This window comes from Brachionichthys hirsutus, chromosome 9 (assembly GCF_040956055.1).
Source record: "Brachionichthys hirsutus isolate HB-005 chromosome 9, CSIRO-AGI_Bhir_v1, whole genome shotgun sequence".
Lineage (NCBI taxonomy): Eukaryota > Metazoa > Chordata > Actinopteri > Lophiiformes > Brachionichthyidae > Brachionichthys > Brachionichthys hirsutus.
In genome coordinates this window covers 5,805,338-5,822,065 of record NC_090905.1, presented here as the reverse complement: position 1 = coordinate 5,822,065, position 16,728 = coordinate 5,805,338, and the positions used below count along the sequence as shown (strand labels likewise).

General features: G+C 44.0%; 1 protein-coding gene across 1 annotated transcript in view; it reads left to right on the top strand.

The window, feature by feature from the left end:
- unc13a (unc-13 homolog A (C. elegans)) overlaps positions 1–16,728 on the top strand; it is a 29,582-nt gene that overhangs the window by 1,261 nt on the left and 11,593 nt on the right. Inside the window, exons 2-25 of the mRNA XM_068743027.1 lie at positions 1,123–1,152; positions 1,234–1,333; positions 2,891–3,008; positions 3,880–4,003; positions 4,322–4,392; positions 4,628–4,682; positions 5,353–5,382; positions 5,845–6,040; positions 6,969–7,088; positions 8,285–9,088; positions 9,482–9,575; positions 10,413–10,459; positions 10,639–10,717; positions 11,324–11,398; positions 11,496–11,715; positions 12,633–12,860; positions 13,025–13,166; positions 13,296–13,465; positions 13,574–13,689; positions 14,284–14,447; positions 14,568–14,721; positions 14,876–14,944; positions 15,397–15,486; positions 16,060–16,194. Of these exons, the coding sequence (XP_068599128.1) occupies positions 1,123–1,152; positions 1,234–1,333; positions 2,891–3,008; positions 3,880–4,003; positions 4,322–4,392; positions 4,628–4,682; positions 5,353–5,382; positions 5,845–6,040; positions 6,969–7,088; positions 8,285–9,088; positions 9,482–9,575; positions 10,413–10,459; positions 10,639–10,717; positions 11,324–11,398; positions 11,496–11,715; positions 12,633–12,860; positions 13,025–13,166; positions 13,296–13,465; positions 13,574–13,689; positions 14,284–14,447; positions 14,568–14,721; positions 14,876–14,944; positions 15,397–15,486; positions 16,060–16,194 (3,431 nt within the window). The remainder of the gene's footprint in view (positions 1–1,122; positions 1,153–1,233; positions 1,334–2,890; positions 3,009–3,879; positions 4,004–4,321; positions 4,393–4,627; positions 4,683–5,352; positions 5,383–5,844; positions 6,041–6,968; positions 7,089–8,284; positions 9,089–9,481; positions 9,576–10,412; positions 10,460–10,638; positions 10,718–11,323; positions 11,399–11,495; positions 11,716–12,632; positions 12,861–13,024; positions 13,167–13,295; positions 13,466–13,573; positions 13,690–14,283; positions 14,448–14,567; positions 14,722–14,875; positions 14,945–15,396; positions 15,487–16,059; positions 16,195–16,728) is intronic.

Sequence of the window (16,728 nt, the reverse complement as noted above, 5' to 3'; positions counted from 1 at the left end):
ATGCAGCCCTCTCTGCCTACAGCCGGCTGCACAGAGAGATTAATGGAGCATGAGAGAAATAGATGGAAGGAAGTACACGTGCATATGTGCCACGGAGATTGTAGAAGCTGGTGAATGAGTGGGGGGGGGGGGGGGGGGGGTAATGGAGGTTCTGGAGGTGTGTAAAGCACAGGTTATGAGAGGGAGGGAGTTGGGTGAGGATGCAACCGAGATGCATCTGTCATTTACTGTGCATTTACACACTTCTCAATGCTTGCATGGGAAAGAATGTTCTTAACCCTGATGCATAACTGCCTTTTGAGCAACGACAATCCCCGAGTGGAGAAATGACTTTACATTTGCTTGAAGGAGCGCCCATTCCTGGAGACCGTGTTCTTCGGCACCTGCCTTATAATGCAGAGCCAGACGATAAGCATCTTCCCAAGGGTTTCCTGCCGTGATGTTATTTTTAGATGCCAATTTATCCACAGTGATTTTCATGCTTTGCTCTGCTGCCACACACTAAGAAAATCACTCATACCGTGTTTGTCAGCAGCAGGTTTGCGACACTAATTTTATGTTCATTTGAGTAACGGAGAGTTTATTTAATTATTTATGCAAATCATGCTTCGTGAAGTTCCGGAGGAAGGCGTGCTAAAGGGGTGTATTGTTGAGGTCTAATGAGATGCTATTTCCTTCCTGGAAAGTAACACCAGTGAAAATAAGCAATGAGCATGGGTGAAAGGCCATAGTTCCGAACGTGAATGCTTCACTGCTGAAAGCAGGGATGCTGGGTAGGGTGCCGGACTGAATGAATAATAAATAGACTTTTGACGTCATTGGATTTAAAAGTCAGCCTGGTACCTTCAGAGGTCCTTCAACAGAGCTTCATCAATTGTGTTAGTCGAAATGCAGTGTTGTTCCGTGGTCCACCATGCATCCTTCAGAAATGACCACTCTTCTACTTGCCTTTACTTCTTACTTTCACCTGCCCAAACAGTCCCTCCAGCCCCAAGATGCAGATCCTGGCATCTCTGACTGAACAGATTAATATTATCTTTCATATTAAGATTATGGCATTTTGTCCAAAGAGGACAGAGGACTCCTAAAATCTAAAATTCTCAATTATTATTTTTTTTGCAGTGAAGAAAGCCAAGCTTGATGGACCCCAAGGTGAGTTGTAACCTTTATATTGATTGAAGTTGCTTCATTTAAATGTTTTATTTTATTTCATATGTATTTTATGTTCTGCAGAGAAATTCAACACATACGTGACCCTGAAGGTGCAGAATGTTAAGAGCACAACCATCGCTGTGCGTGGCGGTCAGCCATGCTGGGAGCAGGATTTCATGTTGTGAGTGTTTCTTGCCCTCTCTCATGTCCTTCCATCTTTTAGCACCAGTCTTGTAAAGCTGCCAGTATACGGTTACAGGGCGGCCATCGCTTCACATTCTGACTTGCGATTTCTTCATTCAGACAAACTAGTCTTCCTCCTGCCTCATTTTCCTCTCTTTCACTGCCCTCTTCTTCAAAAAGAGCATGTTTAGTGTCTTTTCTCTGCACCTTCCTCTGGATACACAAACCTGCAGTTGGGGTTTCATGAGTGATGCCTAGTTTAGTACATAATTTCCTTCTTTTATACACCATATGCACATTTGCATTCAGGCCGTTTACAGGTCTGAGGGAGTGCATATTTAAGGTCAGATCAGATTTAACCTACTCATGGAGGCTTGTGTCTTGAGTTCCCACTAGCCGATTGAATGACAAATCCAAATCTCTGACAGAGTTGGTAGTTAAGTTGCAGTGTGGGTAATGAAGGCACCAAGCAATAACAACAGTTCTACTGCATTGATTTGGTTCCCTTGTTAAAAGAACTGTCTATTGTGAGCTGGGAAATGTTTTGGAGTGCAACGCTAAATGGGGAGAGCATTAAACTCTGTGCTGTTGCAAGTTGGATTTATATTTGAACTTAAATGCTTTCGCAATGAGGGTCACAAATGTTCTTTGACACAGTTCTATCTGCATGTAGTGTGAGCAGAATGTTGACAGATGAAGTCTATATTCATATGGAAATATGTTTGAAATGATAGACACATGTATAGAGACATCATGTCAGTGGCTCAGTTCTGCACACAGTGCAGCCCAGTCAGCTGTGATATTTAGTCTTCCTAAAAGGAGTTATTTCTGTTCAGCCTCACTCACACTTTCTGCCTGTCTCCATCCCTGTGATGGTCAGGCTGCTCCAGCAGTGTTTCACTTCCTTTGAGGGTTTCCTTTTACCCCATGAAGCCAGAATTTTGACGAAACAGAGAAAGTCCCTGCCAAATACTTCAGATAAAATCACATCCTTCTGTTTCAATGATAATTCCACAGACACCCATGTAATCTAACCAAACCGAAGAGAGGTTCATCCCTCCGAACCATCATCTCTTATATCTTGCTACAACGCAACATTCAGCCATTTAACAGATTTCAAGAAACAAAAAGATGCATTTTTTGTGGCTATTATTACATTTAGATTCACTAACAGCAGCCAGTGGACTTGAAAAGAGGCACTGTCAGTTTGCTGATCTGATAAACAGATTTTTAATCACTTTCCAGCTATGTAATCCAGACATTGTGGACTGAATCTCTCTCTCTATCTCGCTCTCTCGCTCTGACTCTCTCTCATCCTGCCAGCAGCCTTGCTGACAATCACCTGCTCCATCCATCTCCACGCTGAATGACTCTTTTCGCTCAACAGATTGAATCACAGTGCATATCCATCACCATGTAGTGAGGTGTCTGCATGCAACCTTATCCTTCACTGAGCCTTTCTGTGTTATTTTACTCTCTTCAGGCTGCTTTTTTTTTTTCAAGCTCATTTCTCCTTTTTTTTTTTCATTTGCTCTTTCTTCTGTCTGCCGGGTAGTGAAATAAACCGCCTGGATCTGGGCCTGACAGTGGAGGTGTGGAACAAAGGGCTGATCTGGGACACGATGGTGGGCACATTATGGATCCCCCTGCGCAGCATACGGCAATCGAACGAGGTACTCTCTCCCTCTCTCAGGTTCAAATGTCTCTCAGCAGTCAGCTCTATTTGCGGCAATAATTGTTCATGTACATCAATACTCCAGTTCGAGTGTTGGATGTAATTCTTTTTTTAAAAAAACAGCCAGCATACGCACAGTATTTAGCATTACCAGTACATTTATTATCATTGCCAGTTTTACGTCCACCGAGGCGAGTCGGAAGTTATGTAATCACCGGCATTTGTCTGTCCGTCCATCCATCTGTTAGCAAGATAACTCAAAAGGTGTATAAAGATACCAAGAACAACTTGGAACCTTTTGATGATGATCAAAAGGTTTTTGGCTGCAGGCTGGTGGTTCTCAGTGGCGGTAGCGTTCTGTTAAACAGTGATGAGGTTCATTTCAGCTTGTAAATTATTTTCTCTCCCCGGAATGAGTATGCTATCATTTTCATTTAAAGGAATAACAGACCGTTTTGGGAAGAGGATTTATTGGCTTTTTTTTTTTTTTGACAAGAGCTAGATGAGAAAATCAGTCAAGTATGAAGCTAGAGCCAGGAAACGATGAGCTCAGTTCAGACTGGGGGGAAACTAATGAGAATATAGTTTAATGTGTCTGCTAGCACCTCTAGAGAGTTCTAATTGAATTCGACTTGAAATTATCTTAAATATTAGAATGATAAGTTGCCTTTTTAGAATTGTTCCTGTGCAAGGAACAAGTCTAGCAGTCGTCTTACCAATGTGAGATTTGTGCTGTAGTCAAAGCCAACGATGGACTGATCATCACAGAGAATTTCCTTCTTTGTTTCACTTCATTATTGATATTAAACTTTCTGAACGGTGTATTCGCAGTCTCATTTCTCTGCACCATTGTGCTCTTTCTTGTCCAGGAAGGTCCTGGCCAGTGGCTAACCCTGGACTCCAATGCGATCATGGCTGAGAATGAGATCTGCGGAACCAAAGACCCAACATTTCATCGACTTCTGCTCGACACCCGCTTTGAACTGCCACTAGGTTTGCCTTTTCAAATTATTGTTCTAAGTTCTGCATCAATTTCCTTCATTTATGTAAAAGAGAGCGTAAAAATCTAGACAATATCACGAAAAGAAATGTCTTCAGTGTTTAGTAACGGTGCGTAACATGCAACTTCTGCTTTGACCACCATCATTATTACCACATATAGCACTGCTACTCCTGATGCTGCTTCATCTAATGCTGATGTTGTTACTGATACTTTACACCAAAGCTTAATTCTCTATCATGAGAACAACATTTAGCAAAATAACTCAACACAAAGTATCTGATGTTGAGTGTTTCTGTCGTATACTGCAGATATCCCAGAGGAAGAAGCCAGATACTGGGCCAAGAAACTTGAACAACTGAATGCCATGAGAGATCAAGATGTAAGATTTGCATCACTCTGTGTGCCTCGTCTTTATTCTCTGAACGAGTTATTTGTTGTTTGCTTGTCTGTGCTTCCACTTCCACACTTTTTAGCTTCCGTACTCCTAACCTCCCTCTAACTGCAGAATTGCTAGTAAAGTATGGAAAGCAATTTTACTCAGAAGACATGCTGGGTGTTCTTTTTTTTTTTTTTCTTCTCAAAGATGTCTGTCCTTGCTATTTTTTTCTCCTCAGTATGCCGATCAAGAAGAACAGGAGCGACCGCTCCATGCACCATCCACACAGTGCTGTGAGTATCAAGTGCCGTTTCGACATTCTCCTCCTCTTCTGTCCCCTGCTGTGTCCTTTTCATGCCTCCTCTTTCTCCTCGCCACACTCCCTGTGCGCTATCACGCTAACTCGTTCTGAGAGCGGGACCAGTCAGGAGGTAGAAAGAGGCTAATAGATGAAGAAAGCGTGGACAGGGCGACGTGGCTGTGACAAATCATGCATGCAGGCCTGTCGGAACACGAGTATGACTTATATGTGCTCGATGTGTGATGAATGTGAACCGACATGTGCTTGCCAGACACATTTCACCCCGTCTGGCTGGCTGTCTGGCGATATTGACACAGGGAGCAGGTGGACAAGTGTGTTTGGTATAAAACTGTGGGTTCTGTGGGTTCTACCCACAGTTTTATACTGTGGGTAGGCTGCATGAGGCTTCAGTGCGCACACAGGAGATTTCTGTCACTTAGCTTAGCAGCACCAAGGACAGCAGCATCGACACAAAAGCCTATTCTGAGCCAAGCTTCTCTGATGAATGTGGTTTATGATATTCACACACATAGTTATAGTTTAAAGTACGTATCTCAGTGTCAAATATCTCCATATTTGATCGCCTTCCTTTGCAAACTGTGTTGTCTGTAATTTGTGGTCCAATCCTAATTAGTTTTTTCCAAACTTGTACCTCCTTGCAGGTAATTGGAGTCTGTGGGGAGATCAGCAAAGTAAGATTCTTTCATATGCTGCTGCTAATGACTTTATAATTCTACTTTTATTGCACATTTCTTAGTTCATGTAATGATCTCCTTGTTTGGCTTTTCTCAGAGATCATTTGCAGTTGCGATCATTTTTTTTTTTTCTTCCCCTCCACACATCCTCTCTTAACTTCCACAATCACATTCACATATAATGAATCTCATTGACTATACTAAGGGTCATGGAGATTTTCCAGGTTATAATATTTGCCAGTGTTTTTTTGAGAGTATATAAAAAACAAATTTCCAATATTTCCAAAATATTAGGGTATTTACAAACACATCAATTTGTTCAGTTATCTTTATCCGGTATGATCTTATACACGTGATCGCAAAGGCATAATCAAAACTATTTACGATGCAAATACTGACGCCATGTCCTCCTCTCTTCTCGCCTCCTTATCCCGTCTCCTGCTGCGTTTGTGCGAGCAGATGAGGATCCAGACAGCGCAGTGGACGACAGGGACAGCGACTACCGCAGCGAGACCAGCAACAGCATCCCGCCTCCCTACTACACCACCTCCCAGCCCAATGCCTCCATGCACCAGTATCCCATGAGGAGCCAGCACTACAGACACTCCTACAACGATGAAATCCATGAGCTGGACTACAATCACAGAGCCATGAGGTAAACAGCAGCCTACAGCCACCGTGCCGCTACCGTTGAAACTGAATGGTTGTCATTTATCACTATGGGATGTCAGAGAATATCAACACGGGGAGGGGAGAGAGGTTTGTTGTAATGAGACAATATGATCTAAAACAACAGAAAACAGCTTCATCTTGAAAATGTAATGCCTGCCTTTCCATCTTTACAAAGTGAATAACTCTGTTTGACTTTAGCGTTGCGCCCCTGCAGCCTTGCTTTGTTTCACTGTGCTGTACACGGTAACATGTTGTCCCACGAAAAAGCCCTGGCCTCAATGTATACAAACATTCTGGGGCGCTCAGTTCTTGTATACAGATCATGTATGCAGTGTGTTACAGTTACTCTTTCTGTGTATGTGAAGGTGTGTGTGTGTGTGTGCCTGCATCTTTGCGTGCACGTTGAGTGTGTGAGCATCGGACAACCCACGATGAGATTGCGATCAGTACAGCACAAATGAAGTGATAATATGTTTGAAGCCTTTCAGACTTGGTTTTAAAGGTAGCAGATGATGAGAATTCAGAAAATAATAGTTGACCTTTCGGTCTGATTAGAATTAGATGGTTACAATACATCAGGATACAGATGTGCAACTACAGCGAGAGTGTTTGTGCAGAATCATGAAGGCCATTTAGACTGCTGAAGCCTCATATCAACTTGAGATGAATTCCAGATGGGCTTTGGCGCAGTGACCTTTGACCCTTGTCAATTACATTGCGTCTACAATGAAGGAGTCTAAGCAGAGAAGTGCAGATTACAGCTGGCCGGTCTTGTGTTAAATTGGGCGGAGCAGAGGCTCAGTTTGGTTCGAGCTTTCTTTTGAGAGATTTGCACTGAGCTCTACTGATGCTCCTCTCCCACTTCTCCCCTCCTCCCTACCTCCCTCCCCACTCCCCACCCCTCTTACCAGACACTATGATAGTTTAGACCCAGCCACCAACGGGCGCAGCGATATCGACTCCGGCTCAGGGTCGAGCCGGCGCACCAGTCGTCGGTATTCTCTAGACAGTAGGCATTCACTGTCCGATAGGTGGGTCTCTGTACCTCCTCTCCGACTCCTCCGACTCTTCCTTCTCCTGCTCAGGCCTGTGACTCCGTCTCGCTGTGACGTCAGTGGTGGACTTGTCCCGTCCTCCTTGCTCGCTGTGCTTGCATGCATGCGCTCTTATCTTTTCTCTGTATATGTGTATTCTATGCTTTTTATAGAAATCCTCTGGTCCTGCATCTGCATTTACTGTGTTCTTGCTGAAGAGTCGCAAAACAGAATCACCAATGATGTATCGCACTCATGTTCACCATTGTTGAACTCTTCTGCCCAGTGTGTGATCATGTGGGCGAGTGACTGACAAGATAAGAGAGAGCGAGAGTGTGTGTGTGTGTGTGTGTGTGTGTGTGTGTGTGTGTGTGTGTGTGTGTGGCAGTCAGAGACAGAGATTTGTTTGTTTGTAGAAGAGCCTGTGTGAGTCTGTGAGTGTGAATCTTTGTTGGAACAGCCTGTTATTACAACCTCATCCTGGACATGTGACTGGCTTGGTAATGATACACATTTGATTCCCTTTGTAAAACAGCAGGAGGCCTTCAGTCCAGTAACATGACCCCTAGCAGAGGTCAAGGTATTTACATCAGAGTTAAATTGTGTTTCTTCAATTCTTTTTGGCAAATTAAGAAGACAAACGTGCTTTTAGCTGACGCGCACATTCCTGCAAGTATTTCTCCCTGTCTGAGGATGTCGTGGTGTTGAGACAGAGATTGGAAATAAGTTCTGTTTCTGTCCATTCTGCATGGGTGACAGCCCAGAGCCCTAATGCAGTTCTCCTTTTCACTTACATGCATTATTGAACCAACATGACTTAGTCAATGGGAAAAGAAACTCTCTGTGTGTGTTTGTCTGTGCGTGTGAGTCCGTGTGAAATTGGTTATGCACGTGTCTCAAATCGTTAATGACTCTGGTCTGTTTCAGTCTCCAACAGCCTCATTCATCATTGTGAATTTATTTATTATGCATCTGTGAAAGAGGGGCTGTTTTTGTTCTGCCAGGTTAATAGATGACGCTCCTTTGTTTGGATCGGTCTATTTATAATGGTGTGTGATCCTGTGATCGCTTTTCCTGTTGGCCCCAACACAAGCTAAACTCAATGTTTTTGTGTGGGAACTTCTCCGGTTTACTTTTAGATCTTCGTGGGTGTGTTCTCATAACAGGTTTCTGTATTTTCCCTCTCCCTTCAGTCCAACAGACAGCCGTTATGCATCATCGGGCGAGTTGAGCCGAGGCAGCTCTCAGCTTAGTGAGGAGTTTGTTCACGAGGACGGCGAGAGCTTGCGAGGCTCAGAGTTCTACGACGAAAATGACTCCTACCACTCCTGCCACTCCTCAGTCAGCTACGGCAAAGAGGACTCGCCCGGCTGGGATGGCGGTGACCCCCAAGGCGTCTACAGCGACGAGGGAGAATACCTCAAAGATGGTGGGGAAGAGGGGGCGTTGTATGCTGAGGAGGAGGGTGATATGTATGGGGAGGAAGGTGAATACAACTATGAAGATGAGAATGAAATGCCTTATGAGGAAGATGAAGATATGTATCCAATTGACGGCACACTCAGCGAAGACCAGGAGCCACCCTGCATCCCAACACCCACAAGCACCGCCCCCTCCCAGTTGCCCGCCTCGGATGGTCTCACCTCCACCAGGCCGCCACTGGAGAAACAGGCATCTTTGCATCAGCAGCTCCCAGTTAATGATCACCTTCAGCCCCCCAGCACAGCTCCTGGTCTGCCTCCAACCACACAGGATGACAAATTACCGCCTTTCAGTGCCGACTCCGCCAAGCCTGCATTTACACCCACCCCGACAGCTCTGTCTACAACCACCACATCCACCGTCACGACCACATCACAAGTCTCGGCTCCAGACGCCAAGCCCCCGGAGCCCGAAGCGCTGCCGGAGGAGCCTCGAGCCACCGAGCCGCCTCCTGCAGCAGAAAGTGTCCCTCCGGCTGAAGAGAAATCAGCAGAGCCAGCTTTTCCAAGGCGAGTGTTCCTACACTTTCTGCTTCACAGGGAACAGTTTTTACACTTTTGTCTGGCACATCCAGAGAATGCACTTCATCAAACAACAGCCAGTAGCAGCCTCACGGCCCACTAGAGTAGACAGTAGAAGAATACAGGAGAAAGACTCCCGGGCCTGTGCAGAACAACCATCTTCATTAGATGATTAATAAAATATTGAAAACAATTAGCTTCGCCTACATCTTGTTTCCTCCTTGGCAAACAATGGTTTCCATTGGCACACAGAGGATATTTGCACATTATAGTTAGCTTTACAATTTGCTGGCATCTCTTGGTATTTTGTCACAACATTGGAAGACACAAAAACTACACGTGTTGTACGATTGACAACGATGGCCCTTCATCAATCTTTTTTTTTAGCTTCCTAAAAAGGGAAATCATGGCGCCTGGCCATGCGAGGGCCAAAGCCAACTGGCTCCGGCTTTTCAGCAGAGTACGGCTTCAACTGCAAGAGGTACGGCCTGTGTGTGTTTGTTTGTTGTTAATAATTGATGTAGTTAATATGAATAAAAAAGTCTGGTATCAGTTTATGAGCTCGACTATTTGTTGCGTCAGTACCTGCATGTCCTACTGTTACTGTGGGGGGGTTTTTTTTCAGCTTTTGTTGATTGATCCGCCATGTTTTAAAGTTATTTGTTGGCTATTGCTAAGGATTATATTGTCTTGTGCTTATTTAATTGTTTCCGTTCACCCCTTGTACTTTTTTTGCCATTTCATTATTTTCTTTTCAGTTGTTTGCCACCCTCGTAGCAATTTGCATGTTGTCCATTCTGATTACCCCCTGGCTGGTGCAGATGCTCAGGTGGGTGCAGCCAGTAGTGTGTTGTTAATCAATCAAACTCGCGGTATATTGAATGTATCCTGACAGACGGCTTAGCAGCTGGAATTAGAAATATGATTGCACAAATGGCCATCTGGCTGTAATCGATTTCAACGTTGATTCTCAAAACACAAATAAGCCATTTGATATTCTTAATAATTGCCCCACTCAATCAGAAAGACACAGCTCAGCCATACAACTCTCCCAATCATCCCCCCTTTCCTTTTTCTTTCTAGCACCACTGTTGTAATATTTATTGGTGAATGCTCTGAACACTTGCCGTCATTGTGGGCACAACAACTAGTGAAAAGCATCACTGAAAGGTGCTCTTAGCGAATGAATACCATACATTGTCTCTCAGTTGTGTTCATGTAGGTGAACATGTCAATATAACAGGACCACATAAATTACTGTTATATACTTGGCTTCCCATATTTTGGCAACAGCTGTAATCTCTCTGTTTTCACTCAGGCCCGAGGAGAAAGTGTGGGCATCGCCTCTCTGCTTTTATCAGCAGGGTAAGTGACCATTTCACTATTACTACTAAATATCTGTAACTTAGCCACTAATAGGCGAGCCCATGTCCTTAAAGTCTGTATGCATGCATTGTTGAATTGATTTGCCAGGTCCAGGTTGATAACTGCAGATGAAAGAATAGCTTGTGCCTCATCCTGCCCCGTGCATGTTTTGTCTCCAGAATGGGTGGTGCTCTCTATAGCATCGACAGCATGCCAGACCTCAGGAAGAGGAAGGCTATGCCTCTGGTCAGGGATCTGGTGAGTTTCTGCACTAATCTTTTTATATTGCCCTGACTGATGCCTCCCAAGTCCATCTATCACTCAGCTCAGCGATCAGTGCTCTCATCTGCCAGACTGACTCTCAGCAGCCGTCTCTCATTTTATCTCTACTATATTCTTCTTTTCCTTAATCATCTCTCCTTTTATACTACTCTTCTGTCCCACTGTTCTACGTCCACTCCTCTAACAGGCTGTCCCTACTATTTCAGCTTGACAAATCTCAATTTACTGTTTCCTTAACATGCCAGACCCAAACTTTGATACAAGCTCAAACAGCATGATTTTATATGGATGTCCATACAATCATAATAACAGCCATATACTCACAGCAAATGCGTCATTTCTCAATGTCTCTTTTGTATCTTTTTACAACTATGTAAGTCCCTTTTTTTTCCATTTTCTAATATTAAATGTCTTTCTTGTTCCTCCCACCTTCACTACACTGCCACAGGCAATGGTGAGTAATGCCAACACCGTTTACTGTCGACGCACTTTTACTAGTTTCATCATAAACCGCACTGAGATTTTTCATATTTTGAGATGAGAGCTGAAGGAAACTGACCCCTCCTCTCTCATGCCACTCAGTCATTAGTGCAAAACTCCAGGAAGGCAGGGATCACCTCAGCACTGACGTCTAGCACCCTGCATAATGAAGAACTGGTCAGTGCTCTTTTACGGTATTAATTCACATCTAGTCAAAAATAGAACGCACTAACAATCTGTTGAACCTTTGCTTCCCTGTGCCATGTGCTTGCAGAAGAGTCATGTCTACAAGAAGACTCTGCAGGCCCTCATATATCCCATCTCCTGTACCACCCCTCACAATTTTGAGGTGTGGACAGCCACCACGCCCACTTACTGTTACGAGTGTGAAGGACTGCTGTGGGGCATCGCACGTCAAGGCATGCGTTGTACCGAGTGTGGAGTCAAATGCCACGAGAAGTGCCAAGATCTCCTCAATGCCGATTGTTTGCAAAGTAAGCAAAAATGCTGAGGATCACCCACGTTTAGATCTTAAGCTCTTGTTAAGAAACTGGGTTAGAAACACAAGGCTAACCAGGAGACACATAATTTAGCTTCGCATAAAGACTGTAAACACTGCTAGCCTGGCATTTAAAGCATGATGACTAGACAAATTAGATATATCTAAGCTTGAGCTTGAACATTGCTGGGAGACTGATCTTATTACCTTTACAAACACAGCCAGACTAGAATCACAATCAATAATACAGCTATGCAAGAGATGTCTTCACATATAACTCTAGGCACTATAATAAATAAATCAAAATGTCTTTAAATTCTTAGAAATAACTCAATTATTATAATACATTTTCCAATATAAAACAGGAACCAAAGCATCAATGACATAAACTAAGGATGGTTAAAATATGACATAATATTTAATGCAGCTGAACTTTAAGTCTTGTTGTGTCAGAAATTGTTAGTTTCAAATTATTATTAAGAATAAAACAATCTAGTCCACCAATTTCCTGTTATATTTATTTGCCGGTGCAAGCAGAGTCCTCATCGCTCTCTCTCACTGCTGCTTTCTTATGTGCTTTGTTTTTGTGAGAGGATAATAAGCACCATTTTTCTTTTGTTGTTATCTCCCTCTCCTTCTTCTCAGCATTTCATAGGTCTGCAAATGTGTCTGTCTATCAATGATGGAATACAGAGAGGTTTTTTTTACCCACAGGGTCCTCTTTTCTGCTCTCTCCTTTAAATTGAAATCCTATTTAATAAATGGCCGCTGATTTGTAGAAATATATCTTTCTATCCTCTTGTGTGTTTATTATAAGGAATGTTTGACGGCATATTGTGTCTCTCATATGAAGCCACGTCTATTTGTTTTACACTTTCTTTTGTACTTTGTCTGTATTTTCTCTGTAACCAGGAGCAGCAGAGAAGAGCTCCAAACATGGCGCGGAAGACCGAACGCAGAACATCATCATGGTTCTCAAAGACCGCATGAAGATCCGTGAGAGGAACAAACCAGAGATCTTTGAACTCATTCAGGAGGTGTTCGGCATCATCAAGGCTACCCACGTCACCCAGATGAAGCAGATCAAGCAGAGTGTTCTCGATGGCACCTCTAAATGGTCAGCTAAAATCAGCATCACAGGTGAGGGCGGAGTCTAGTAAAGAGCAGAAGTCGAGGCAGTGTTGAAAAAAGTGTTGTTTGTGGGGCAGTACAGCAGAGGGTCAGGTGTTTTATTTGCCTTCAGACACACACACACACACACACACACACAGTAGCTGACCGGTTTTCCTTTCTTTTCTTCCTAGTGTTGTGTGCTCAGGGTCTACAAGCCAAGGATAAAACTGGATCCAGCGATCCTTACGTGACCGTCCAGGTGGGAAAGACCAAAAAGAGGACCAAGACCATCTACGGCAACCTCAACCCGGTCTGGGAGGAGACGTTTAACTTGTGAGCCAATTTGTCTTTGTCTGAGATTATTCATATTAAATAGTAGTTTTATTAAAATACTACTAGCTGGGGTCTGGGTGGCTTTTATATTGAGCAGCTATGGCCGACTCTCTGGCTCTGTCTGTTTAGCGAATGCCACAACTCCTCAGACCGTATCAAGGTGCGAGTTTGGGACGAGGACGACGACATTAAGTCTCGTGTGAAGCAGAAGTTTAAGCGGGAGTCGGATGACTTCCTCGGTCAAACTATCATTGAGGTCCGCACCCTGAGCGGCGAGATGGATGTCTGGTACAATCTGGGTGAGTCGAATCACAAACCGTATTGATACTTACAGCTATGATATGCTCACCTGAGCTTGCAGTAGCCAGTTGTTTAAGTGCACCACTGTGTGTCTTGTGGTTTTGCAGACAAGCGTACGGACAAATCGGCTGTGTCGGGAGCCATCCGCATGCACATCAATGTGGAGATCAAAGGAGAGGAGACGGTTGCTCCCTATCATGTTCAGTACACCTGTTTGCACGAAGTAAGCTCAGCATTTAAAATAATGTTAACGTACTTGTGTTTTATATGTGTATTTTTAGATTTCTTCCCATATTTCTTCCATGAATGCATCTTTTCTGTTATTCTGCTATTAGCAATTATCTGATTCCAATAACTGGGGCATGTTTGTCACACTCCTCTCATCTGGAAGAACACTCTGCTGATTGGTTGCTTAACAGTCACCGCCTGCATGAAGTCATTATGCGAGCCATTACTCAACAGCCCATTGTAGGTGAACTGTTCCTGACAAATGACCACCGTTAATGCTGCACATAAGTGACCATAAACCACACAGTCAGTTCGGATGTTTTACAGTGTCATAGTGTTTTATGGCTGACAAGTCCTGGAAGCACTTTGTTTTGGCTTTATAATATAGTTGTTCCTGAAATCCAGTCATTTAAACATCAGCAGATCTCATCAGAGGCTGCGATTTGCTCGTTGTTTGTGCGATCAAATGGAGAGAACATCCGATAACAGCTGAAACCTCCAGTCGCTACATATTTGTGCTGCGTCTCCTCCAGCTCCTCGCTTCTGTTTTTCCTCCCTCGGTGCTCTCTGACACTCGTCCTTTTTATAGAACCTCTTCCACCACGTGACAGACATCCAGAACAACGGTGTGGTGAAGATCCCTGATGCCAAAGGGGATGATGCATGGAAGGTCTACTTTGAAGAGACTCCCCAGGAGATTGTAGATGAGTTTGCAATGCGTTACGGAGTAGAGTCCATCTACCAGGCCATGACGTATGTTCCTGTCTGACCAGCTACCTGCAGAATATCATCATCTTGACCCAAAAACACAAAGACCGTTTGTGTTTGCATGCATTTTGTGGGTTGACATGTATTTCTGTCAATCTTTTGCAGTCACTTTGCTTGCCTGTCATCTAAGTACATGTGCCCAGGTGTGCCTGCAGTGATGAGTACTCTGCTGGCAAACATCAATGCCTACTATGCCCACACCACACAGGCAACAAACAACGTCTCTGCCTCTGATCGCTTTGCTGCTTCTAACTTTGGGGTGAGTCAGAATCAATAAATGCAGGAGGTGCCATTCATTCATTCAATCCAGCAGCAAAGTGTCCAGATAAGAGATAAATGAAGCATTGTGGTGTGTCTACTCTATATGCGGTAAAGAGAAATGTTTGTGATCACGTGTGTTTTAATTCCCACAGAAAGAACGATTTGTCAAGCTTCTCGACCAGCTTCACAACTCTCTGAGGATTGACCTGTCCATGTACCGCGTAAGATTCTCTCCATCTTCCAGTTTGCACGAGAATTTCCTTTCTCAAGTAATTTGAGAAAGACTTTCTTTGTAGGACATACTACAAACGTTCTTATAAACACAGTGATACATTTATAAGTCCCTTATGCAGTGAACGACTACTGTGTAGTATAAGAACTTCATCATCAACACACTTCTCATACTGTGCTTCTCCTTTCTTTCTCTGCTTTTCTTTCTCTTTCCCTTTGTGGAAGCTGTAGAAATGAAACGGGAGGAGGTGTTAATTACAGTGACAGTTCCTATAAAACATGCACGGACATATTCAGGAAACACTCCACACCCACACAGTAACAAGTGCCGTCACGGAGGAAATTGTGTTGCCATGCTGGATGGTGCCCATAGACACAAACACACTCGACAATGATGGATGTGTCCTGTCTCGCGTTATTTTTTTTCCCTGTCTGACTGCAGAACAACTTCCCTGCCAGCAGTCCAGAGAGGTTGCAGGACCTCAAATCCACGGTGGATCTTCTCACAAGCATCACCTTCTTCAGAATGAAGGTATAATCCATTTTTCTTTAGTCTTTATTGAACCAGGTACATCCAAGGTATCTTTGGTGAGGGAGACCTTGGCCAGGAGGAACTGAAATTAGAATAACAAAGACAAAACCACACAGAAAACCGCTAGCATGTGAAGACAATGAGCAGAGGACGAAACAAAACAAAACTGTTTTTACATAAGGCATTGTATGACATCATCTGGTGTGTTGATGTCATATGTGTTGTTGACTTTGGGACTGGTGGTTGAGCGGGTCGTCCTATGATTGAGAGGTCGGTGGTTCAAATCCCAGGTCCTGCACAAGCGCACGCTGTCGTTGTGTCTTTGGGCAAGACACTTCACCCACATTGCCTGTGTGAATGCAATAAGCGAGTGAATGTCGGTGGTGGTCAGGAGGGCCGATGGCGCATATTGGCAGCCTCGCTTCTGTCAGTCTGCCCCAGGGCAGTGGCTGCAGTAGTAGCTTCACCACCACCAAGTATGGAGTGATTGAATAATGCACAACGTAAAACGTCTTTGAGTGCCTTGAAAAGCGCTCTATAAAAGCAACGCATTATTTGTGTGTGTGTGTTCAGGTCCAAGAGCTTCAGTCTCCACCCAGAGCCAGTCAAGTTGTGAAGGATTGTGTCAAAGCCTGTCTCAACTCCACCTATGAGTACATCTTCAATAACTGTCATGAGCTGTACAGCCGCGAGTATCAGACAGACCCGGTAAGACCAAGCAGTGGACACTGTACGGTGAAGCTCTCTCTCTCTCTCTCTCTGTGTGTTGTTAATAGTACATTATTACAATCAGTAAATGCCCAAGTCTTAATATTATTTATTTTGTCTCTTTGCCTAATTTCTACACACATGTGAGTGTGTGTGTGTGTGTGTGTGTGTGTGCGTGCGTGTGTAAGTGTGTAAGTGTGTGTGCATGCGTGCATGTGTGTTCAGGCCAGGCGCTTCCATTCATCGCTCCTGCATCGAATTTCAGCAGGGATTTCTAGTTCTTGCTCCGAGTCCTCATTAATGCACCGGCCCCGTTCCAGCTCTCTTGTGAATTACAAATCAGCTTTTTTTTCCTTTCTTTGAATAAAACATTGCCTCCAGAGGGACAATGCTATATTTTGTTTAAATCTCACTCTTCAACCCCTGGCACAGCTCAGCTTGCCGGGTTTTTTTTTCCTCCTTCTTCCAGCACAGTTTCAGTTGTTTCAGAGAAGTTGCCCAGACAGCTGAGGCTTATTGTCTCAGGCAGTAAAA